This window comes from Chenopodium album, chromosome 17, assembly GCF_948465745.1.
Source record: "Chenopodium album chromosome 17, dcCheAlbu1.1, whole genome shotgun sequence".
Classification (NCBI taxonomy): domain Eukaryota; kingdom Viridiplantae; phylum Streptophyta; class Magnoliopsida; order Caryophyllales; family Amaranthaceae; genus Chenopodium; species Chenopodium album.
In genome coordinates, this window is record NC_137850.1 from 42488893 (window position 1) to 42512909 (window position 24017).

At 34.3% G+C, this 24017-nt stretch overlaps 2 protein-coding genes and 1 pseudogene across 14 annotated transcripts; 1 reads left to right on the forward strand and 2 right to left on the reverse strand.

Annotated features, from left to right (window-relative positions):
• Nucleotides 1-317: 317 nt before the first annotated feature.
• On the reverse strand, nucleotides 318-5793 carry LOC145589768 (protein FAR1-RELATED SEQUENCE 8 pseudogene; annotated as a pseudogene). 8 transcript variants are annotated; one of them, XR_014101809.1, is made up of 4 exons: nucleotides 5647-5793; nucleotides 4779-4854; nucleotides 4300-4422; nucleotides 318-2771 (listed from the first exon to the last, which is right to left on the reverse strand). The product of XR_014101809.1 is annotated as a protein FAR1-RELATED SEQUENCE 8 pseudogene, transcript variant X8 (transcript). The 8 variants fall into 8 exon arrangements; XR_014101808.1 differs by having other exon boundaries at nucleotides 4779-4862; XR_014101805.1 differs by having other exon boundaries at nucleotides 4300-4433; nucleotides 4779-4909.
• Nucleotides 5794-6626: 833 nt separating this feature from the next.
• LOC145589771 (uncharacterized) lies at nucleotides 6627-13413 on the forward strand. The gene is made up of 11 exons (XM_081646457.1): nucleotides 6627-7013; nucleotides 7506-7581; nucleotides 7948-8033; nucleotides 9378-9471; nucleotides 9566-9642; nucleotides 9867-9994; nucleotides 11332-11403; nucleotides 11943-12013; nucleotides 12595-12670; nucleotides 12772-12915; nucleotides 13014-13413. Exons 1-11 carry the CDS (start codon nucleotides 6753-6755, stop codon nucleotides 13051-13053), a joined length of 1125 nt encoding a protein of 374 aa, XP_081502583.1. The 5' UTR covers nucleotides 6627-6752; the 3' UTR covers nucleotides 13054-13413.
• A 2512-nt stretch (nucleotides 13414-15925) lies between these two features.
• LOC145588052 (formamidopyrimidine-DNA glycosylase-like) lies at nucleotides 15926-22315 on the reverse strand. 5 transcript variants are annotated; one of them, XM_081644693.1, is made up of 11 exons: nucleotides 22143-22315; nucleotides 21972-22067; nucleotides 21269-21320; nucleotides 19942-19999; nucleotides 19493-19561; nucleotides 19281-19406; nucleotides 18677-18727; nucleotides 18224-18301; nucleotides 17865-17967; nucleotides 17041-17075; nucleotides 15926-16967 (listed from the first exon to the last, which is right to left on the reverse strand). In XM_081644693.1, the coding sequence occupies exons 1-11, from the start codon at nucleotides 22198-22200 to the stop codon at nucleotides 16428-16430; spliced, it is 1266 nt and encodes a 421-aa protein (XP_081500819.1). In that variant the 5' UTR covers nucleotides 22201-22315; the 3' UTR covers nucleotides 15926-16427. The 5 variants fall into 5 exon arrangements, with proteins under 5 accessions (XP_081500819.1, XP_081500816.1, XP_081500815.1 ...); XM_081644690.1 differs by having other exon boundaries at nucleotides 15926-16222; nucleotides 16428-16967; nucleotides 21972-22315; XM_081644689.1 differs by having other exon boundaries at nucleotides 21972-22315.
• Between the last annotated feature and the right edge of the window lie 1702 nt (nucleotides 22316-24017).

Sequence of the window (24017 nt, forward strand, 5' to 3'; positions counted from 1 at the left end):
TCAAGTAAACAAAACCAGTTTTAATTCAACAACGTTTAATTATTGATTATTAATCGTTATATTTAAAACAATATGTGTACAACAAATTTGAGAAAACATTGTCCAAGAGATATGGTCATGGACAAATTTTCCCTTGATTAGTTAATGCTCTAATCTTTTCTTAGGTAATCAGCCAACCATTAAGGGTTTGTTAAAAGTATTTGTCATGCTCATGCATAGTGGAGTAGTTTTGCTAGTAAATGTTGCTCATGCATAGTGGAGTACAGTATTGTATCATATTTTTGTTAGGTAAAAATCATACGAAAAAACAACCCACCTAACTATATTAACAACACATCACTCTTGATGTTTAATGGAAATACTTGATGTTTAAGCTGACAAGAAAATATGAAATGAGACAAGTGAAGAGGTAGAATGCAGTCAATGCACACATTGCACAATAATTTAATTTAATTAACAAAATTTTACATCATGAATATTACACATCATAAATTTTTTTCTTCTGTAAGGCGAACTTTGTTCAAGGACTCTAGAAAGGCTTGCCAAGCCACCATGTAATGATCTTGTGACACCATACCTACTTCAACTACCTGCATTGCTCGTTTGTGCAAATGATCATACCATTGAGTTGGATTGCTAATATCAATGGCATTCGAACCTAGATCTGGCACATACAAGTGCTTGCAGTCCTTCCTCCATCGTTGGAGAATATAAGAGAATGGTATTTCCTCCACACCATTGAGGTTAAGAACACTCAAGGCATGCCGGCAAAGATAACCATTAAGATAAAAGCCACCACACACACAACGAACTTCAAATGCTGCTTTATCATACATCACCTCAAAATGTCTCAACTCTTTGATGCCTCCATTCTCACATTCTTTAACCACATACGTTGTGACAGGCCCAGAAGTATGAACTTGATTGATGGTCACACAACAAGACATCATCTCGACTTCAACTTGGAATTTTTCAAATATCTGCTTAGTATAGAATTTGGATAGTTGTAGCTCATAATAGCATCTTGTTCTTAACAAGAGGTTGGATCCACCAGACTCAAGATCATCGAGTGCTTCTTTTAGTCGTTTCTTTTCAATGATAACATCATACAAATCAAAGAATTCTTTTACTGAGGTTCTCTCATGGATACGACCAGCAAAAAAAAGACTAGACTCAACTGCTTGAACAGCAAAAAGTCCTGCAAGAAATGTGTCTTTCTGGTAAACGGGGGCCCACTTTTCTCGATCTTCATACCAGATCTGAAGCCACTCATGTTCCTTGATTCCAAATCGCTGTATCATGTTATCCCATGAAGTCTCAAATTCATCAATTTTTAGAGAATTATAGACTGTTCCATTCAAGAATGACTGAAATGCTTCAAATTCTTCCATCTGGCCCAAGTTGAGAAAGATACTTTGCATCACAAGTGGCAAGCAAAAACGATGATGGGCCTGAGGAAACACTTCAGAAATTGCACTTTGGATAGCTCTGAATCGGTCTGTGACAATAGTTTGAGGAGGGCGCCCTAGCATACATGTAAGCCATGCTCTAAATAGCCATACATAGGTTTCCACAGTTTCTTCTGCAATGAAAGCACAACCAAGCAAGATGGACTGCCCATGGTGATTTATTCCAATGAAAGTCACAAGTGGTATTTCATATTTGTTTGACAAACATGTTGTGTCAACAGCCACAACATCTCCAAAGTAAATGCATGCAGCCCTTGACTGGGAGTCTATCCAAAACACATTCCTCAATTGACCTTCGTCATTCAAATCCATGATGTAAAAAAAATTTGGACTTGTCAATTGTTTCTGACAAAAAAAATTGTGTATTGCTTGTGAATCTCCAGCTTTAAGCTTTAAGCAACAGGACCGAATGTGGTTACCATTCTCAGTCTGCATGGTAGTTAAATTCCAAGAACTGGGTGCATCGACTGCAGATGTTCGGTACAACTTAATGGTTCGCACTTCTACATCAACAGTTGGCTCTAAGTCTCTTTTTAAACCTACTTCAATTTTCTTGTGTGACTTGGAGTTCTGCACCCTCTCAGGATCAAATAGATGGTTGTGTTCAAGTTTAACTTCATCAATTCTCCATCTATTTGATTCCACCAACCTCAACCTTATCATTGCTAGACAACCTGTCCTTGTTTCCTTCCTACGGCAGGTTGCTTCTTTGAATGTTTTGAAACCCTCGCAATTGCAGCAGAGTACTGCACCACGCTTTTCCTTGCTGTTCCGTTTTGTCCATGATGATTTCACTCTAATAGCAAAGCCCAATTCCTTAGCATAGCAATTGTAGTAGTTATAAGCGTCATCATAAGACTCAAATTCCATGCCCACAACAGGTGGATGGTAATATTTTTCCTTAAATGAGCTGTCTTCATCATCCACACCCACTGTATTGTTTCCTAGGTTATTCTCCTCACCATTGCAATGAAGATTAAGCACTTGAAAGGTGTCATTTTCGGCAATATGATCCCTCACCTCAAGGAACTGCTGACCATCACTGCAGTGATCCTCACCTACAAGCTCAATCCCTTGCTCACTCTCCTCATGTATACTGCCATCAATAAAAAATTGTTCACCATCATTCTCATGATCATGATCATCACCCTCAATTCCAAACCCATGGTGGCCATCACTCTCATGGTCAAGTCCTTCATTTTCAAATATCTCATCACCATCATCTTCTTGGTCTTCTATTTCATCAATAAGATCCTCACTATTTGGTGAATTTTCATCCATATGGGAGGGTAAATAATCAACCTAATTCATCAAGGCAAAGTTAGTGATTAATGGAACAGATGCATATATGACCTTTCTGTAGATTAAAAGAATTGGGTAAATTGATTTTTTCACAACAGCAGCAAGACAACCTAGGATCAGCCCATCAAAAGCAAGTTTGTGTCTGATAAAGAGTAAAAACAAACATGAAAGGACAAATAATTTACTGAAAACAAAAGTAAAGATGGGTGAAGGTTATAAGAAAAAAAAATATAAATGAAACTCAGATTTTTAACTTAATAAAAAACCTAAAATAAAATTTTGCTGGGCCCTAAACTTCAGAGGAACCAGTACAGACAATTTGTGAAATCCTCAGCCAAGTACATTTGGCCAGGTGATGAATTGGGCATGTGACAACAAAAATATCGTGCCAACAGCAAATCATACCAATCCCACAATATAATACTGGATAGCTTTCATGCAGTAGCTGATCCAAAAATTTGATTAGTGGTGCAAATAAGATAAATTAAACCAATCACATAGCACAAAGTCCAATGCCAAAACTCATGAACTGCAAGCTATTTGAGGAGATGAGATAGCATGATATTCAGTATTATTAACATTTATACTTAATGATGGTCCATACTTTGGAAGCAGTTTATTACATAATCAAAACTAACTTGAAAAGAGTATTTTTCAACAATATGTAACCAAACTATAATTCACTAGCCACCATACAGTGTTGCAAGTCTTGCAACTTGTTCTTCACATAACTTGTTGCAAAAAATAATAAATCCAAACTAGCTATTTACATCAAGAGGATCTATACTAATCCGGAGCTTTAGTTAACAAGCTTCTTGATTTCAAACATCAATATCTTCACTTATTAATAGACAAAAACTATAAGAAGTTGATATTAGGAAAATTTACTCTGAGCTTCATCAACTTAAGCAAGTAGTGCCAAAATCAAAACAAACCAAATCTTAGAAACAGAGGAAGCATCACTGTTTGAAATAGTGAGTACCAAATATGCAAAATGCACTTTTATAAGGGAGTTAAGGGACATACTAGAAGTACCATACATTCTGCCAACTAATTAATTACTCCAAAGAGTCCAAACCATTTTTATGACCCCCCCAATAAGTCTTCATTAATACGAAATGTTTTTGTTTGTTTTGTTCATTTGCACTGTGAATTGACTGTTTGACTGCAAAGCAGATCAAAGTATATTGCACACCAAATGTCAGTTAAAAAAGGACTCAAATCATTAGATTCATCCATATCCATTCACAAGAAATGGGTTACCTCTAAAAAATTTATTCCTTGAAATTTGACATGTTGGCAGTTGTCATACAACAATTCAACATATGAGGGAAAAAAATCCAAACACAAAAATTGTTGTATCATAACTTCACAGGCATATCAGAAAATTTGATGGAAAATGAATAATAAACATAACAAAGAAAAGGCTCATGTTTTTGGAATGAAAACAATACCATGAATTCCAAATTCATTGACCTAATGAAATATTGCTTGACATTTTAGATCTGGGGGGAGAAAAACTACTTACCCTGGAAAAAGAGGAAGATGAAGAATAATCTAGTTGTCGCCCGCTGGTTCAAACCCCAAGCCAGGTTAAGTTCGGAGGAGAAAATGCAGAAGTTACGTTCACTCTCTGTTTGTCAGTTTGTATCTGCTGAATACCTTCATTTAGCATGTCAAAATTCAGGGGCAAAAAAATGTTGTTTAATGGGGGTTCAGTCATCAGCCATTGTTTACGTGAGTGCAGGACTTTTTATGTCAATTATTACAATGTGTATGTGAAAGCTTTTAAGTATGGATAACAATATTTCCTATAGCGTGTGGAGGATCTCCCATAGGCAAATAAAATATTTAGAGCATGCTTTACCAGTTTACCAAAACACTATATGAACATTTTGAAAGCAATGGTTCTCTTCCAATTCATGAAAAACACAGGAGGGATATTTACAGGTCTAATACCACATTTCCAAATCTAAAATGAATAATGTTATAATGTGAACAACTTACCAGCAAAATTTTGCACCCGACCAAAACCAAAAGCACCAACGGCAATTCCCCTCCTCCACCCCCACCACTGCAACCACTGCAGCACTGTCAACCACAACTGCGGGCTATCATCGTCCATATTACAAATTACACTGAAAATAGCCGCTGGAATCACTGGCGGTTGATATTTGTTCAATAAGCAGCCCAATTTTAGTAAATATACAAGAAATCAAAGACCGAAAACAATAAGCAGCCAGCAAGCACCAAAAATCCCCCTTTTTAGTTTTTACTTCAGTCATAAATGCTCAATTGCCATCATTTTGTGACCGTAACCCACCCGAAATCATCACCAGCAGGCAAATTGACAACGAAGGGGGTGGAGCATGAAGAGCAAACCGAAAAGGTTATCCTTTTGTGGTCTTTAGTAGCAACTACAGTGGAAATTTTGGCTCCCAACTTTGTTCTGAAACTGGGATTTCCTCAATTAGTGTTCAATTTCAATATATCATAAAACCCCAAGGATCCCAGCAAAAATTAAACATCCAAGTTCAAAATTCAATCAAAATTCCCAAAGAAAAAACCAAAATCAATTAAGAGAATCAAACCCTAATCCAGTGGAATCTCCTTAAACTTCAAACATTCTTCATCTTTAATCAATTAATTTCAAAGTGAAAGCAAGTTAGCTAGGTCATTTTTCCATTATTTCAAAAGAAAAAAAAAAAAAAAAAAACACTTAAATACTGGAGAATTCTTTCTACAATGACGTAATTAACATGAAAATCATAACAACGAAACATTGAATTGGAAAATTGAAAAGTTAAGTACATTAACTTAGAGCTAACAACATCAAGCATTATATAAAATTAGAGGTGCTGACGAAGAGAGAAACCTGCGGAGGGAGAGGAAGAAGAAGAAGAAGAGAAGCTTTGTTGCTGCTGGTGTTGGTGTTGTAGTGTGGCCGCTTTCGAAGGAAAAAAAGACGTTGTTAAGTGACGACGCAGTGGCCTGAGATTGGAATATTGGACGAATGAGACTATGAGAGTATGGGAAGCAAAAAATGAGTTTGGGAGAGTTACGAACATAATCAGTCTCTAATATGCACCCATGGACCATGGTTCGAGAGTCGAGACCCCGGGCCAGCCGGTATGGACGTATCACGTATGGTGGTCATAGATTACAAATTCGTGCACAAAATTGTTACAAGTATTGATATTTGCGTTTTTTTACCTAAATATTACTCCGTCCTCTTGTTTTTATTTAAGTGTCTCAGTTTGACACTTTAATTATGACGCTATTTACTTGACCAATGTTTGTGTTTTATATATAAGATAAAATATACACTTGTTAGAATCGTCTTAATGCATAGTTTTCAAATATTAACTTTTTATAATTTATACAATATGTATAAATAATTAAAAGATATTACTAGTCCATTGTACATTGGCAAGTGAGCTGGTCGAACCGGAACACTTAACTAAAAACAAAGGGGGCAATGTTTATCGATTTTACCTGGCGAAATTTTTTAATAAATCACATGCATATATTTCATATTCTTGTACAATTGCAAAAGTATTGTGGTTATTTCACGCACAGTAATTGTTTTAATTTTTTTTAAAACACGGTGGTTTTTCTCTTGTGCACAGATTTATAGCCCATACACAATGTTGATTAAGCCAAACTTCAGATACTTCGTATATTTTAAGCCTAATAATTACGAAGTATAGAGTAAACAATTTACACAATAACACAAAATGTCTTTGTTCTATACTTCTAGTGAATCTAGTAATGGAGTAAAAAATCAAAGGCCACAAAATATGAGAAATAACAACCACAACACAAAGTATCATCATCTTACTGGCCCCAATATCCAAAATCTAAAGATTCTCATTCATACTCAACTCCACTAATCCACTAACTAGTGGTCGTTAATAATTGCAAAAACAGTTGATTAATCTCCCGCCATCTTTCTCTCTCCTCCAATAAAGCTTCACTTTAATGGCGGCCACTGCCTGGTCTCTTCTCTCTCCTCCACTCAACCTTCAATTCTCTTCCACTTCGGCTTCTAGAAACATCCGCCATTGGAGCTCAGCAAGAAGAACAACTGCCGCTAAGATCTTCGCCAAAAGTAGCGACGATGATGATAAAACGCCGTCGTTTAATCCGTTTGGGTTCGTTACCGATAATCCGTCTAGCAAAAGCGCAATTCAACTCCCTGACAGTCCTGCCGAGGACGGCAATGTCGGCCAAATGCTTAATGTGAGTAATTTCCTCTCTCTGATTATTTCGATTTCGATTTTTATTATTCGGGTTTTTGATATATGCAGCCCTTAAGGCTAAAAATAGGTAACCATAGCGTTGATCAGTGTTATTAATGTTTAATGTATTGACTTTTAGCTTCTAATTGCTAGCGTTAGGGTTGTGTATATCATTTTCCTACATTTTGGTCACATCATTGTGCTAGTGTGATGTAAATACTTTATTATTTGAAAATTGTTATATTTCAATTAGATTTAAGATGGTAATTTTTGTACAGAGTGAAATATTGGTTTATTTAGCTTCTAATAGCTAGCGTTAGGGTTGTGTATATCATTTTCCTACGTATCGATCACATCATTGTGTTAGTTTGATGTAAATATTTGAAAATTGTTAAATGTCAAATTGTGTTAAGATGGTAATTTTTGTATAGGACTGAAAATATGGGGTTTTTAAGTATTTCATATGGGTTTTCAAATTGTGGTTTGTTTGCAGAGAATAGAGGACAAGGGAAAGGACTATGGGCGTTTTATTAAATCCGGGGACTTAATTTGGTTTGTTAGAGAAACAGGTAATAGTAATCCTCACATTCTTCGTTTCGAGTTGTTGAGGTTGTGAATTGGGTTGCCCTTTTTCTTTCTAATCTTTTTCAAAGGCGTTTATAATGCATTTTGATGCTTGTAATAGATATGTTGCTCATGAATGATTGGGTACTTGTTAAAGTGCAACTTGCATTTTTTATAATTGAGTTTCCAAATTGTTTTTGCATGATTGTTGAGCATCAAGAAACAAGCAATAAATGGTTGATTGGTAGATTATTTTTGTTTTGGCATATAAAAAATAATTGGAAAGTGTGACTTTAAGCTTTCTTTTGCCAAAGATCAGGACAAATTGGGATGCTAGGGAGTATTGTTGCCTGATGTATCACTTTCTGTAGGTTCACCTGATAGTAGACGTGGAACCATTGTCTTCCTTCATGGGGCTCCAACACAATCTTATAGCTACCGAGTTGTTATGTCACAGGTTTGTACCTAGCATTTGTGATTAATTGGGCCATCTATCAATTTTGGCTTCCTGATATAATTTATTAAAGGGGCATACATTTGTGTAGACTATATATGTGTGTGTCTTCACTATGCTGACACTTTCAATGTTTATGCTACATATAACTTTTGAATGTCCAACTTGATTGGCATGCTCTCTTGTGAATTTTAGAGGATACCTTGGCCCTTATGCTTCCATTGTACTTTGTATAGTTTTGGGGTTTCCCTCATTTCATTAATATAAGTTGGTCAAGAATAAAATATGTGATACCATGATCTGAAATTTAAAAAAATGGATGCCTATGAAAGTATAAATATATGATATGGTATGGTTCAGTTTTTATTTATTTACAGCATTGGTGCTCTGTGTTAGACTCGGGTATTTGTGTCACCGTCAGGCTTGGGTATGTGACCAGTGTCAAACTTGGCTAATTTATGAAAATATTTCATGCTTTTGGTCCAAAATGATGAGTTTAGTATTCATATCCAATTGGAATGTCAAAGATTCACCATGGGTAGTTGAGGTGAAATGAAGTTTTGAAGTAACATCAGTTGTCTTTTCTTTCGAAACCAAGTAACATCAGCTGTCTTGGTCAAATATACAGTGTTTAGGATCTAGAATGGACCTCTCAACTCTCAGAAATTGTAGTACCTCTATGATGACACTTCAAGATAATCTTCACTAATAGTTTAGTAGGGTCCTTTCCATTCCTAGGCTGTTTTAACTTGTCCATTACCGTAACAAGTATTTGATTTTCTTTATTCAACTTATCTCAATCTTTTTTATCAAGTATCGTGGATCAATTCTCTTAGAGAATTTGTGTTCTATACATTGTATGATTGTAATAGTATACGCTGCATATAAATCATCCCCATGAATATAGTAATCGTGGGACTGATTACATTTGAAGTCTTCTGGTATGCTAGGTCAGAATACCATTTTGTCCCAAATTCACAATTATTTTTCACCTCATTGTTTCATTTTCATATGTAGTCATTAGAAATTTTGAACCTTCTCAAATTGCCTCAAGGATCTTTCTCATGCTATAGTTAATAATGTGATGTATATGGAATGTCATTCTTACCTTGACCAACAGTGTTCTATACCTTCCTTACAAAGTTCCATTTTGTTACTCTCTTTGTTTATGTTCTCAAACTTCTTTTGTTTTGATTTTCCTTGAATATTTCTGTCCTTTATTGGCCAGAAAATTTCAATTGGAATCTTATAAGTGGGTGGAGCAGCTAGGAAACATAAAGAGGTTCTCTCTGAAAAAGCTCTGTTCTGTAACTTCTGTTTGCTGAACACTACTGTTGTTATTGATAGATGTCTGATTCTGGATTTCACTGCTTGGCACCTGATTGGATAGGCTTTGGTTTCAGTGATAAGCCATACCCAAAATTCGGTTTTGACTATACAGGTTTTTGTTTTTATCATGTTGCTCTCTTTGTGAATTAAAATTGAATATTCTTTTCATTAATTTAAAGTCTGATGCATAAATCTTGTTGTAACAGAAAAGGAGTTCCATGATGAGTTTGATAAATTACTTGAAGTGCTGGGAGTGAGATCTCCTTTTCTTCTGGTTGTACAGGTGTGAACGACATGCACCGTAGATAAAGTCCCTGATTCAACTGTGTATGACCCAACCTTGCGCCATATAACTAACTCTTATTTCGTTCATCAGGCCACCAACATTTTCTTCATTTTCTTTTTAATTTATTGCTTAATAAGTCTGATTATAGAATACTGCATTACTGCTTATTCAGAACCGCTACCTTAATTTTATGTACTTTCATTGATCATCTATCCTTGTAGGGCTTTTTAGTAGGTTCCTATGGATTGACCTGGGCATTGAAAAATCCCGACAGGATATCTAAACTCGTGATACTAAACAGTCCACTAACAGCTTCATCTCCAGTCCCTGGATTGTTTCAACAACTAAGGTTTTGATCTATAACTACTTGTTCTTAAAAAAAAAAAAAAATTTCGATTATAAACAAGTACTGTACACATGATCACCTACCTGCTATACACTTTCTTGGCATTGCTTATAAACAACCATGTAGGGTGTGTGATGGTTAAATTGATTTTAGATTTTAGCAGCATTGCTGTCAATCAATTAATTGTCATCATTAATAGTTCTGGAAATTAGGAAACTAACAAATCTCTTCACATATCCATTAGTGCCTTTTGCCATCAGTTGATTCAGTTCACATAGAAGTCTTTTTGTAATTATAGCTTATGAACTTTCTGGGTTTGATTTCATATAGAGTATGGTTAATTGGCCAATGTAGGCCTCAAGCGATCTTGGGTATTAACTTGGATAGCTTTACCTCAAATTTTCAGAGATATTCAGCTGATATCTTGAAGTGGTCTACTGTTCATGAATCTGTAGTAAGAATTGATGTTGTATATAATCATAGCAACCAGTAATATAATTTTCCATAGTTTCCGATTTTCTGTTATCTTTAAAATAGGCTTCTTAGAAACAATTTTGGGTAGATGTCATATATAATTAACTTGTCCAGTGACGCTTAATGTCCAAACCCCTTCAATTTGGGTGGTCATTAATCCGTCCAAAACCTCTGAGGGCCTGACCGTGACGGTGTTTGATTGATACTTGCATTGCTTAGTCATATGGCAGATCAGTTTGCCACTAATCAGGAAATGAATCAACACTTTGATTGGTAAACATACTTCAAGATGTCAAGGTAGTCTTCAAGCTATTAACCACACTAGCTAAGGAAAGGACATTTGCCATCCTATTGTAATTAAGGCCATCATTGCACTATGGTAGATTTTTAATTGGGGCCTGTAACTTCTGAGAAAGGGATATTAGGCATTAAGGGAAACCTTTTGGGTGAAGAAGATTTTACTTGAGTCATCAATCATCATATATATTGTTTTGTCTTATTTTGGTTATTGGCTCACCTAGTCAATTGAGTTGAAATGATTTTATCTGGACAACCGCCCTCCATCAAGCTTGAAAATCTTCTTGCCAGCTGATCTGAGTTTGAAGTGTGAAGCTCTGACATCATAAAGAGGTAGAGGTTGGCAAAAAAAAAAAAAAGGCCTAATATTTTTGATATGAATTCGTTTTGCTTTTTTTGAAATTATTATTTTCAACCTCACAGTGTTCAGTTACTCTAGTTCGCCATTTTTGTGGCACTAATTGCGACCATGGCCTGGCACTTTCTGTGGCAAATGGTTAAACTTTCCATTGTGTGGGAATAAAAATAACCCAGATTTATGAGGAACTTGTATATGCTTTATTTTGCAGATTTCCTCTTTTAGGTGAATTCACAAGCCAGAATGCTATTATCGCCGAACGATTTATTGAAGCAGGTAGCCCGTATGTATCCAGTTCATCACTCCATAGATATCTCTGAAGTTACTGTCTTTATAATCCTTGATTAGTTGCATATACATCTTTTTTCTTTTTTTTATTCTGGTAACAAGATGATTGATTTTATTTTATTTTTTTTGAACAAAGAAGATAGAATGGGAGTTTCTTTTCTGGCAAAAATCCGGCCATATAGGGATCCTAGCTGTTTTACCTACTTTTTATTCTTTTGTTTGTGCATGTTCAGAATAGTAATTAATTGAATAGTCCGATACAAAGAAGCAATTGATTTTGTTGGTAAAGGAACATCTTTGTGACACTAAGACAATTATTGTTGCTGATTTGGCTGGAAATATTATGCTTTATTTGTAGACATGTGATGCGAAGTCTGAGATGTATTGTGTTCAATTTAAAGGAGCAATGGTAAATAATATGTTAACATAGAAAATGAAGCATGGAGATTTGAGAGGCTGTAATTACAAATCTACCGTCTTTTGTGCTATGTTTTTGTCTAAAATCCCTTCTGACTGCATTTATTGTTGCTACAGTTATGTTCTGAAGCTGGAAAAGGCTGATGTATACCGGCTACCGTATCTATCAAGCAGTGGTCCTGGATTTGGTTTGGCTTCTAATTCATTTCTTATTTGTCATAATTTTAATAATGTTGGAGATGGGGTCAGCCCAAAAATTTTGGTGGGTTATTCTCTAGCTGTTTTGAGTGTAAATTGACTTCATTAAATCTTCTAAACCTGGAGTCAAATCTTCCTGGTGAACAAATACTTTTTGTTGCCCAGCCAACTAGATCACTTATTTACTGTCACTCAGTAGATGTCTCATCACTCTCATGGAAACTTGAAATTTGTTGTCTTCTTTTTGTTCTTTATCCTTCATTATCAAGCTGGCAGCTCTGACATCAAGTATTCACTGTCTCCTCATGAATAAGTCACAAAAGGACTTTGATTGATTGTAAATATAATGGACATTGAGTTACTGGCCTGTATAAAATATTTCCTCACCTTTCATATGGATAATCTTGATTCAATGAGTATTTGTGGGAATATTTGCATACAAGAATCTGAGAATTACAGCTATGTTGCTTATATAGTTATAGACATTAACTGTCTTGTATAAGGAGTGATGATGTTGACTGAAGTTCTTCATTATACTTGCTGAAGTTGTCTTATGATTTTTCTGCTCTAGCCTTGCTTGAAGCTGCAAGAAGAACTAACTTCAGAGAGGTAGCAACTCAGATAGCTACAGGATTTGCATCTGGAAGGTACTGTTTCAACTCAGCTATGTTGCTTTTATGCCAATTCTAATCAGGAAAGTGCAGTTATAAGATTGCTAGTATGCTTTAATTCAAACATTTTTTTCCAGCTGGGATAAACCTATACTGTTAGCATGGGGTATATCGGACAAATATCTCTCCCAATCAATTGCAGAAGAATTTCAAAAGGGTAATCCTTCAGTTGTGAAGCTTAAATTAATAGAAGGAGCTGGTCATATGCCACAGGAAGACTGGTAAGTATTCCTCTGTTCAAACAGGCAATATAGCTGGAAGTAGTGTTCCTAGCTTGAAGATTGCCTTTGTTTAAAGCTGATAGATGTAATGTGTACAGGCCTGAAAAAGTTGTTGATGCTTTGAGAATGTTCTTATAAAGTCAACGAAGAGAAGCATGTAGCCTGAGAATCTTTGAATGGGCTGATCAAAGGATAGTAGCCATGGCGCTAAGGGCATGTGTAACAGTAAGAAAGGAACCGATGTGGCAGACTAAGTACATGCTTCAATATGAACTTTTCTTTCGCAATCATTTGAACTGGGTTGTTGTTCGTGTTGGTTAAAAAAAATTAAACAATATCATCACCCAGTGTCACAGGCTCCAACTAGTTCTTATGGAAGAATAGGAGTCAGATGTATGATATATTATTATACAGTATCACTGGCACATTCTGTTCAAGGGTGTAATTAAAAGTACCAGTTTTAAGCTGTTTACCAAAAATAGAGCTAACTTTCTGTTACTCACAATGTTGTGACCACTGTAATATTGCCAGGAGCCCTGAAATTTGGACCCCTTAGGTATACTAGACAGCTATTGTGGAACATGATACAGTTAGCACATTTCAGATCACCGAAATTTGTAAATTTGTTTATGTACATATCGGCTTAGTTACCTTAAATTTCATAAATGCCATCCCAAATAATATCAAAGTCAATTTTAAGAAGGGGCAACTTTAAAGTGATTTGGGTGACATGAAACTTTGGGTAAATGGTGACTGCTTAGAATTTGAGCCAAAACATGATCTGGTAAGGAAGGAGGTTCTTGTGTGTTGGGAGCGGATTCCAACAACTTATAAATTAGGAAAAAAAATCAATAAAAGGATCAATTAGAAAATACAAAATTTGACTTCATTTATACATAATAAGGAAACAAGCTGAAAAAGTAAAATATGCATGGTCAAAGATATCAATGGAATCACAGCTCATCAATCAAGGATTTGATTTATCCAATCAAGAAGTCAACAATCAAATTAAAGATCTTATTAAATCAATCAAGACTATATAATTAATCAAATAAAGCTAAACCAGGAAATAAATTACTTGATTGACGAAATATTATTCTCACAATGGTCTAAACTGAGTACGGACATTACGGACTTAACTACACCTTTTTTACTAAGTCGGTTGCCTTTCTAAGCAAGACGGCTTCCCTTCAAAGTTGTCGATGTCGCGTAATGAATGCTTGGGAAACAAGCACGATTACATTCCAGAATTGAAGGAGCAAATCAAGGAAATATCAATCAACTACGTCAACATTTCCTAAAAAATGAAGATGTCAATCAATATTTTCAACATTACCAAGATAACGTGGATTTTTCCATGATAAGATGTATTAAATTTACAAGTCATTATAAATAGGATACTCATTGTAATAGAATTCATATACAACCTAATACAATTTACAACATTTTTATACTAAAATTTCTTATATTATTTCGTCAGAATTACTTCATCCTTACTTAGAAATGCCTCTATTACTTCGATCTTTGTTCTTTGATTTATTGTCACTTCACCTTAAAGAAAAATATTCAGTAAAAATAATTTCAGTTCAGTAAAAATAAGTTCAATTCAGTTAAAATAATTTTAGTTCAGTAAAATTAATTTCAATTCAGTAAAAATAATTTTTGTTCAGTAAAATTCAGTAACTTTAAAGAAGAAATATAATAGAAATTCAGTAAAAATAATTTCAATTAAGAAAAAATAATTTCAGTTCAATAAAATTAATTTTATTTCAGTAAAAATAATTTAATTTCAGTAAAAATAATTTAATTTCGGCAAAAATAATTTGATTTCAACTCAGCAAAAATAAGGTAAAGTGAACGGTGTCTAATAGTTTTATTATTTTATCGCTCTTAACTCATTTATTTAGATATTGTGTTTATTTTCTTTTGGTAGATGATTACTAAACCCCTTAAAACCCTTTAAATTCCTAGAAATTCTCTATCTAAGATTTGTCCAAAACATTGCGTTAGCTGCTTTAGTGCTTTGAGCTTGGCTTTATTGATCGAACTTGCTGTTAGTCTGTTTCCGATAGATGTCAACGAGTAATAAAAAAAAAAAACTACTCGTATGTTTAAAGAAAAAGGAACTTTGTTAGATGGCCTAAGTAACTGTATAAGGGCTTCTAATGCCGTAGCTGTAATCAAATCTATTATGAAGAAATCTGTGTAAGCATATTTGGAATAACAATTAATAATGCTTTGAGGTTTTAACATAAAACGAGCCGTGCCCAGTTAATTCCCCAGGGTATAATCATCTTTTCAAGTACCAGTAGATGGGACACATGCGTCTTTTCAAGTACTAGTTGAGGGGACATGTGTAATTTCCTCACCAAACAGTAAAAGCTAGTTGCAAATAGTAATTGGACAGCTCACCAAAAGTACTGAAAAAATGACCACGCTTTTTCAATATATTTACAGAAATACCACCAGATTAACAAAAATTCGTTTATCTAGCAAATAAACTTGTATTTGCCGATATAAAACAAGTGACAAGCTTTGAAGATACAAAGAACATTAGTGTCTTTCTTAAAAAAAAAAAAATTAGGTGAGACAGACTTACAATAATTTATGAGAAAACATATAAAGAACGGAATGAACATGAAGGTTGTTACTCCACAGATTTTTAAGCACTTGATCAATGTTTGCTCGAGATCATTAAGCATTTTTGCAGCCCTCAAACAGTAATCAAAATTATCTCGACAAATTAATTGATTCATGATATTATCATAGATTACTTTTGCTGTTTTGTGCTAGAATTGTTACTTTTTATTATTTGAAGACCTTCATTTAATTTTGCAAAACTATAATTAATTAATTTATATCGTAAATTGTAATTCCATCGAAAAACCAAGTATTTCAAGAAAATCATATAGATCAGAAATCAATGTTGAGGGCAAAATTATGACGCCACTAATTAAAAATTTTTAAATTCAAAATTCCGTATTAATTTTCCAAAGAGAAATTTGCAAGCAACATGTAGTCACCATCTGAATCTCATTGCGCATTTGCACCAAACAACTGGCTTCCATCATTCAAATACAACAAAAATAAAACGTGCATATCATGCTAGATACCATGACAGGCTTCGGTACCCATCAATTCCTACTATCCACTTCTAAAAGAACGGAGGAAAGTAAGGTCTCTTAAAATGATTTTTACTACTGTTTCACAGAGAAGGGGCAATTCAGAGCACGGTAGTCCACTAACGCGACAAAATACAGCCCCTCCAATAGCCTGGTACAGTCCGTACACTAATGATATCTATATCCTGCATAATGTTTGAACAAATACAGGAGAGCATCAAACATACTAATAGCACGTGCATCAACTAACTGCTAGCTAACTTGACATTAAATTACCACACTACTAACTAATTAATACGCGAAGCACTGTTATCAAAATTGATGCTCATTGAAGCTTGGCAGGAATAATGTACGAAATCTGTTTACTTCTTGTGCCGTCCAAAAGCTTACCTATTTAGCTTTCCTTTTGGTCTGCTTCTGGGGCTTTTTGGCTCCGTCTTTTGTTGGTTTCTTATCATTATCCTCATGGACATCATCATCGCTACCATCAGAATCAATGCTTTCTCTAGACTTCGACTCAGCTGTAGCCTTCTTTCCCCCACCTCTGGATCTCTTGCTCTTGTTAGCATCTTGACTTTCGTTCATTCCTTGTGATTTCCTCTTTGCAGTAGCTGAGTCATCACGAGTTCCTTTTGTCTTACCATCACTCTCATCATCATCATCATCATCACCACTATCAACACCGTCATCATCATTTTTAATAGATTTCTTCCTTCTAGGTGGCTGCTTTCCACTTTTGCTATTCTTCATTTGCTTAAATTTCATGTTCTCCACTTCATCTTCCCTACCATTCCCATTATCATCATTTGCATCATCATCATCATCGCTTTCGTCCTTGTTCTTTTTAGAGGCCTGTTTACGTGGTTTAGCAGGAGCTTCTGTGGCTTGCACTCCAGTTAACTTTTGAAGTTCAGGAACATAAGCTGAAGTCTGACAATAGAATGCAAAGAGTTAATTCTGCTGCAGTACAATTGCACAAAAGAAGTTAAGAAATAAGACATACCCTTCCACGTACAGTAATGAAGTCAATTTTCTTTCCTGCATAACGCCAGGAAAATATTATTAGAGTTCATGCACCAAATTTTTGCTAAAAGTTGTAGTCTATAGCTAATAAGCAACAGCTACATCCAACGCATAAAATCACAGTAAAATTAAATGGACAGTAGAGTATGATCGTGTTGAGATTCAAAACATTCAGTTAGTATAATTCCCAAGTCCCAACATTTTGCATATTTTGTTATGCGACTACTGAGTATTTCATAAGGGGCATAGAGACAGTGCAAGGAGATTAAGCAATGCTTGATTATCCTTAAAATTAATTGTTCCAGGAAATGATGAGTCGACCAAAATATTTTCGATGACAATTACAGAGGACAAAGAAGTCTATGAATTGTCACTTTCATGGCTGAGTTGAGCACCCGCATACAAGTGTTAACCTGCTAATCTCTTATTAGCTCTACCGAGGCAGCTTGACATCCACAAAAAATCAATTTTCCAGTAAGTGCATTAACTTGTGTAGTAGTGTTTTATTATTTGACAGTGGGCGTGCAATGAAACAGAGGATTTGTGCCTTAAATAATGCATAATGTCACAATATCAATGAACACTCAACAAAGCAAATCTGAATTGCGTAGCATCATCCATAATGTCATCATGCAATAATTTTAATTAAGTTGGTTCACTTCATATATTGTCAATAGCAACGGAAAATGCACATTATGTACCAGCAATTCAGAAGTGTTAAAAAAAGAACACAGTTCACCCAACACACAAGTATGTAAACAATTTTAAAAGGAAAAATAAGATTCTCTGAGTGAGGAGTCCAACCATCGACAAAAGCCTTTCCAGGCTTTTTTTCCCGTGAATGAAAAATCCAATTACTTGGATATTGGCTACTATCAGCCCCAACCTCAACAGCCTTCTCAAGTACCTATTGATCAAACGGGAAATGGTAATTTATTAGAAATCTTACCATCAACTTTTCCAGGTTTTTTACCCCAACGAAAATGAAATAACCAATCAGAAGGAAAGTGTTGAGAATCAGCATCAACTTCAACCGCATGCTGTATAACCTACAAGTGTTGGGTCTAAGCATCCTTTTAATCTGGTTATACTTCCTTTCAAATTGATATGTTAAACTATAGTAATGTTTAAGGAAAAGTTCTGTGTATTAAAAGACAACCCACCTCCTTTATGCTCTTCAGCAGTCTGGCACCCTCCTCTTTTGACAGGGAAGAGGCGTTTTGTGAAGGATGAATTCTTGCCTATGAAGAATAAAAACATCATAATATTCATGGAATGCTGATTAAAATTTCCATCTTTTCAATTTCAACAAAGTGCAAGATGCAAAATGAATTTTGTTTTAATTCTTAGGAAGGAACTTTAATAAGGTAACTTGAGGTATAACTTCATACTTAGAGATACCCACAATTAGCTAGAAGAATACATGAATAATTAGCCTTTAAAGAGTTCATACTTCATATATTCTAGATGTTTCTTCTTTACTTAATTTCACAATTACCTCTCTCTCCTCTCTCTAGTATGGCTTTCCAAAGTTCCATGTTAGAAAAGTGAACAATCAACTTGAATATGCGGAAGACAAATTCCTCTAACAATCAAAAGTCAAGTTGAAAACTCACTTGATATAGCACTTCATCTGCAACCCAATTCCCGATGCCAGAAATAAAACTCTGTGAAGCAAAACAAAACTCGGCATCAATGTGAAGAAATGGAGGTATATTGATGGATATAAATGTTAAAATTAAGGCACCATAACTTCATACCAAAAACTAAATTGCTCTGGTTTAAAGTATAATTGAGTTGGACACAAATTCCATGCAGTTAGTCACACAGCCAGGGAAAGAAGATAGAAGAGCATAAACTTGAAAAGAAAAACAAAGTATTATCTTTCATGTATGGGATTGGAGATTGATATGTAGAGTGCATTATCATGTCAACATACTACTATACAAAGTGTTTCAAGGGCGTGCCAATTAGATTGGAGTGCTGAGATGGATACTCTGAAATTGAATGGAGCGTTGTTAAATCTACTACATACAAGGATGTGATGAAAGCAATTTGGATAACGTGCCCAGCAATAAATACCACAATATCCCCCCCCCCCCCTCTCTCCCCCCAACAAATCAAATAACAACAATGAGGAACAGCCATAAATTTCATGATTTTAAACTCCAAAGTTGCTTAAAACTTAATGCCATTTTGCATGTATTTCAAAATCCTGACCTGATCAAGCAATAAAGGCTTTATAGCAATTTTCTTTTTGCTCAAGGATTTGATGAACTCCCCTTCAGTCATGGGTTCCAATAAAGCATCTGGACCGAGTGCAGATATTGGCGGAACTGAAGCTGGCTGCATCAACAATTTAACAATAATTAGATATTACACTTAAGATTAAGGAAAAGAAGAACATGGTATGCTTGGAAATTCTCATATACATTATCCAGCAAACGAACTGTAGCAAATCTCCTCTTATCCGTGAAAGACATCTCCAGACCATCATTTAACTGCAAATAAAGAATAAATTCATTTGAAGCTCAGCAACAGCACCAGGCAATATCAGAAACAATGTTGGGTGCTGAAATTTTGAAGCAGGAGCAATTACACAAGGGGACATACGGACATTAGTACCTACAGTATTAAATCAAATCAACTTATGTTTTTGAACTAGGGGCAATTAGACAGATAGGGATGTTATTACCTAAAAAAATCGAAGTGAGTTGTTTCCACTCATGCCCATAAACTAGTTAAGTTGATGAATTATGACCAATCAGATAGGACATAATCAAGAAAAACTTATTTCATAACCCTGTGCAGAACACAACCATGATGACAGTTTTTCTATAACAAATCCTAGATAACGTTGCAGTGGATTAAGAATTCTTACTTCTATGAAAAATTTGGAATATTTTGAGGGCCATTCATCAGCATCATTTACAGCAGATCTGCAGCCAATGAAAAACATGACAATATAAGACAATATCCCATGTTAAAATTTGACACATCATATGACATGCTTATAAGCCACATAGCATATGACCATGTGTAATGAAGACCATGTCAAATGAAGAGATATGAGGCAAAAGGAAAACAACCATTAAAATACACAGAATGGATACGCTGAATCTTTCTCTCTCTCATTATGGGATGGACCATTGAGCCTCAAATTTTATACAATTGTTCAAGAGAAAGACCAAAGATCAGGTCAATACCAATCTACATCATTGAGTAGTTGATAAAATATCCAATTGAAACAATGTGGTTTGCACTGTAAAAAGTTTTGCATGGGACAGGAATAATGAAGGGCAAGGAAAGATGTTTAAAGATGGACCAGTACCTTAAAATTACGAGTGAATTTTTTTTTATAATTTTGTTAACATCTACAACAAAAGTATGCAGCGACAACAAACTAACTCCAAATCTCCCACAAAGGATAGGGTACAGACATGTCGGAAATACATATAGGTTTGATAAAGCTTCACCTCATTTCCTTCAAATCCCACTTTGTTGGCAGAAAATGCAGTGTAGCTTGTATATATGTACATCTAAACTCTAAATGTCTTCAAGTGAAGTTAACATAAACCAGTGTAAGCTTAAGAGATGTCATGTTTTTTCTTACTATCTTTGAGGATGGATAATTGGAGTATTAGTTGACTTATGATAAATTATCATAGAATTTGATATATTACTCTCAGAAACCAATCTCAGCCTTCAAACTTCAGCACTTTAATAGTAAAAAGTTCACATCAGAGAAATGTGTACTACAGGTCCTTAAATTAAGATAATTATAGCCTCATAGAGAGATTCTACTTTATACGTAAACAAGAAAATAAACTAGGTTTAACATGCTGCAGCAGAGCAGCACATTTCATAAGCAAATCAGCTACCCATTCGAGTAGATTTTCCTTTTTGGCAACTAACATACTTGGCAATATTTTGTCTCTTTAATGCCTAATTCTAACCTCAAATTTTAGACAAAGACTCCAGAGTAGGTCAAATTCCCTATGAGGATCAAGTTTCATTATTTCACATGCAATTCACCCTCAATGATCTACAGTGTTATGCACACAAATCATTTAAACAAGCAGATACTGTAATTATAAATGAATTCAATCACAATGATACGCAAAAAATTAAAAGCCTGAAATACTACATAAAAAGAAAAGGAAAAACTTGATGCACATCAGCAATTGATTAACAATTATCTATCATACCTTTTATACTTGGTAATTGCCACACCCTTAATATATACAGCACCTGCCATCCCTGTGACATATTACACACTCAATCTTACGGCGAAGATATACATATAAGTTGGAAAATGAAGTTACACCCTCTGTTACAAATAGACATATCATCGTTTTTTACACAAGGCCCTATGTAACACTACCTCCATCCCATTTTACATTAATACCTCCCTTTTTCAGTCTTAATACACGCCTTTTCCATTAATAGTTTTGATTACATACTGATAAAATGTATTAAAAGTTGAAATTTTTACTAACCCATTAAAACAATCCTATCAAGATCCCACATGATCTTTAATTTTATTTTATTTTTTCCCCTTTTTACATAGTTTAAGAAAATTGATGAACTTTGACTGCAATATAAAAGAAAGAGTTAACTCTAAATAAGATGAAATGATGGATTAGGAATCGGCAAATTGCAGAATCCTCACATTTTACATTTATAGTATAAAATGCCATCTTTTAAACAACATTTCAAATTCTAGACAAATTCAATAGAGAATACCCCAAACTCTTATCACCGTATTAAGCACAATTTCACCATCGCAAAAACCCTAAAATCAATTCACAAAAATTTACAACATTTCTAGAAACCCTAAAATCACAACAAATTAGGGGAACGAAAATTCAGAATAGAGAGATAGTAAACCTAGGGTTTTGGAAGAATTACCAAATTGGAATGAAGGAAAAGGAGGGGAATCGAGCTGAAGCCACATGTTTTTGCCCTTTCGATGAGCAGCAACAATGGTTTTATTGAGAAGAGCAGCTTCAAAATCGGAACGTGAGACTCCATTGATAACCTTGGAATCATCTGCAATAATTGATTTCACTATTTTCTTACCTATGCAATGCTCAGCAATGGCAGACCTCGCTGCTTCAACCTCGGGAAGCTCGGGCATGGCGGAGGAGAGAGAAAATGGCGGGTGAGTTTGTTTAGGAGAGAGAATATTTCGCGCGCTTTTTTAGGTCTGGTTTTGGTATATGATGCCCACGGAGAAAGGGAAGGAAAACTAAATTAATGACTTGTTCTCTTAATCTGAAACTGGGAGATTAAGGGTCTATTCATATTTATTAAACTGAACTAAATTGATTGAAGCTAAATTGAATAGAATAGAGATGAAATGAATATTTTATGAGAGAAGGAAATTAAGAGCTGAACTGAATTGGAGTGAAATTAAGTTGAAGCAAGTCTAATTTTCATAAGGTTTTATCTAAAATTTATTACGTCATCTGGTTTGATCTGATTTAATAATTTGACTAAACTTTGACTGTATTTTAATACTAATCTATAAAGAAAAATATTATTAAAATAGATCTTGTTAAATTCATCTCATTATGAAGTTTTCAAATATGTAATTTTCATAATTTTTTGTCATACGCAATTAACGATATTTAGTAATAAGTAAATGATAATTAAAAGTTCTGATCTGGTCTGATGTTTGATCTGAATGTTTCAAGTGTGATCTGATATGAATTTATTAAGAAATAGGTAATAAGTATCTAAAATAAGTTGAAGAAAACATGTCCTAATTTTACTTATTTATACTTAATTTGTTTTCTTTTAAGTGCAACACACTTTTTCGATACGCACTTTGAAAAAAGAGATTTAATAATTGTAACACAAATAAATTAATTTAAAAAAAAAAAACATACACGTAATATCTAACTCTTTTATAATTTTGGAGTTGAAATTATTTTGATAAAGTAACTTGTTTTCCTAAAAAAAGTGACAAAAAGATGTGTAGCATTTTTAAAAAAAAAATGGAAAGAAAATTAGAAAATTTAGGGATTTTAAATATAAAAAAGAATATAAAATTTAATTGACGCAATTCTTAAACTTTTGAAATTTATTTGATGAAAATGCATTGACTCTTTATCATGAAGTCAATATACGATTGTTTTAAATATTTACTTCGTTTGCAACACTTTTTCTTTTAATTTATTTCAGATTACAACACTTTCTTATTCGGTAAGGATTTAAAATATTTTATTATTTTTTCTCTCTGTCGATTGCACTTATGACTCTCTCCTATTAACGATTAGACCTAGCTTGATTATTAATTGGGATAATCGCCCCAATGATAATAGTGTTAGGGTCAAGATTAAAGGCCCATAAATGGATGAAATCTTTAATGGACAAGGTTCTTACTCCCTTCGTGTTTTTTTTAAGTGACACACTTTCCTTAAACGGCCATTTTTTTTTAAGTGACACACATCCTCTTTTAGAAATTCCTTACATTTTAATAATACTAGGGCAGTTGACTCGCGCGATGCGCGCGAAGTGATTTGCCCTTTCTTGATGTCTATATTGGGTTGTGTTTAAACTTTTCGCAACATTGGGATTTTAGGGAAAATAGTTTGATAAATTAATGGAATGTGTATTTAAAGTTTTCGTTTTTTCCTGACAACCTTTCTTCAAGAAACATCTATGCAATTATTCAACAGTGTAATATTGCAAAAACATCTACAAACTTAATTAGAAATGGATTAAATACAATTCAAAAATCATAGAGCACATATTATATACTAAAAGAAGTAATTTAACATTACATATGCAATAGTAGAACAATTTTTCGGAACATTACTATTTGAAAGTCTATACTCTTACCCAACCTAGTAATTACTCTACATAAATTATACTTCCTCCGTTTCTTTTTACTTGCAACACAGCCTTGTGGCACGTGTTTTGAGGTCGGTTTAATGTAATGTAAACAGA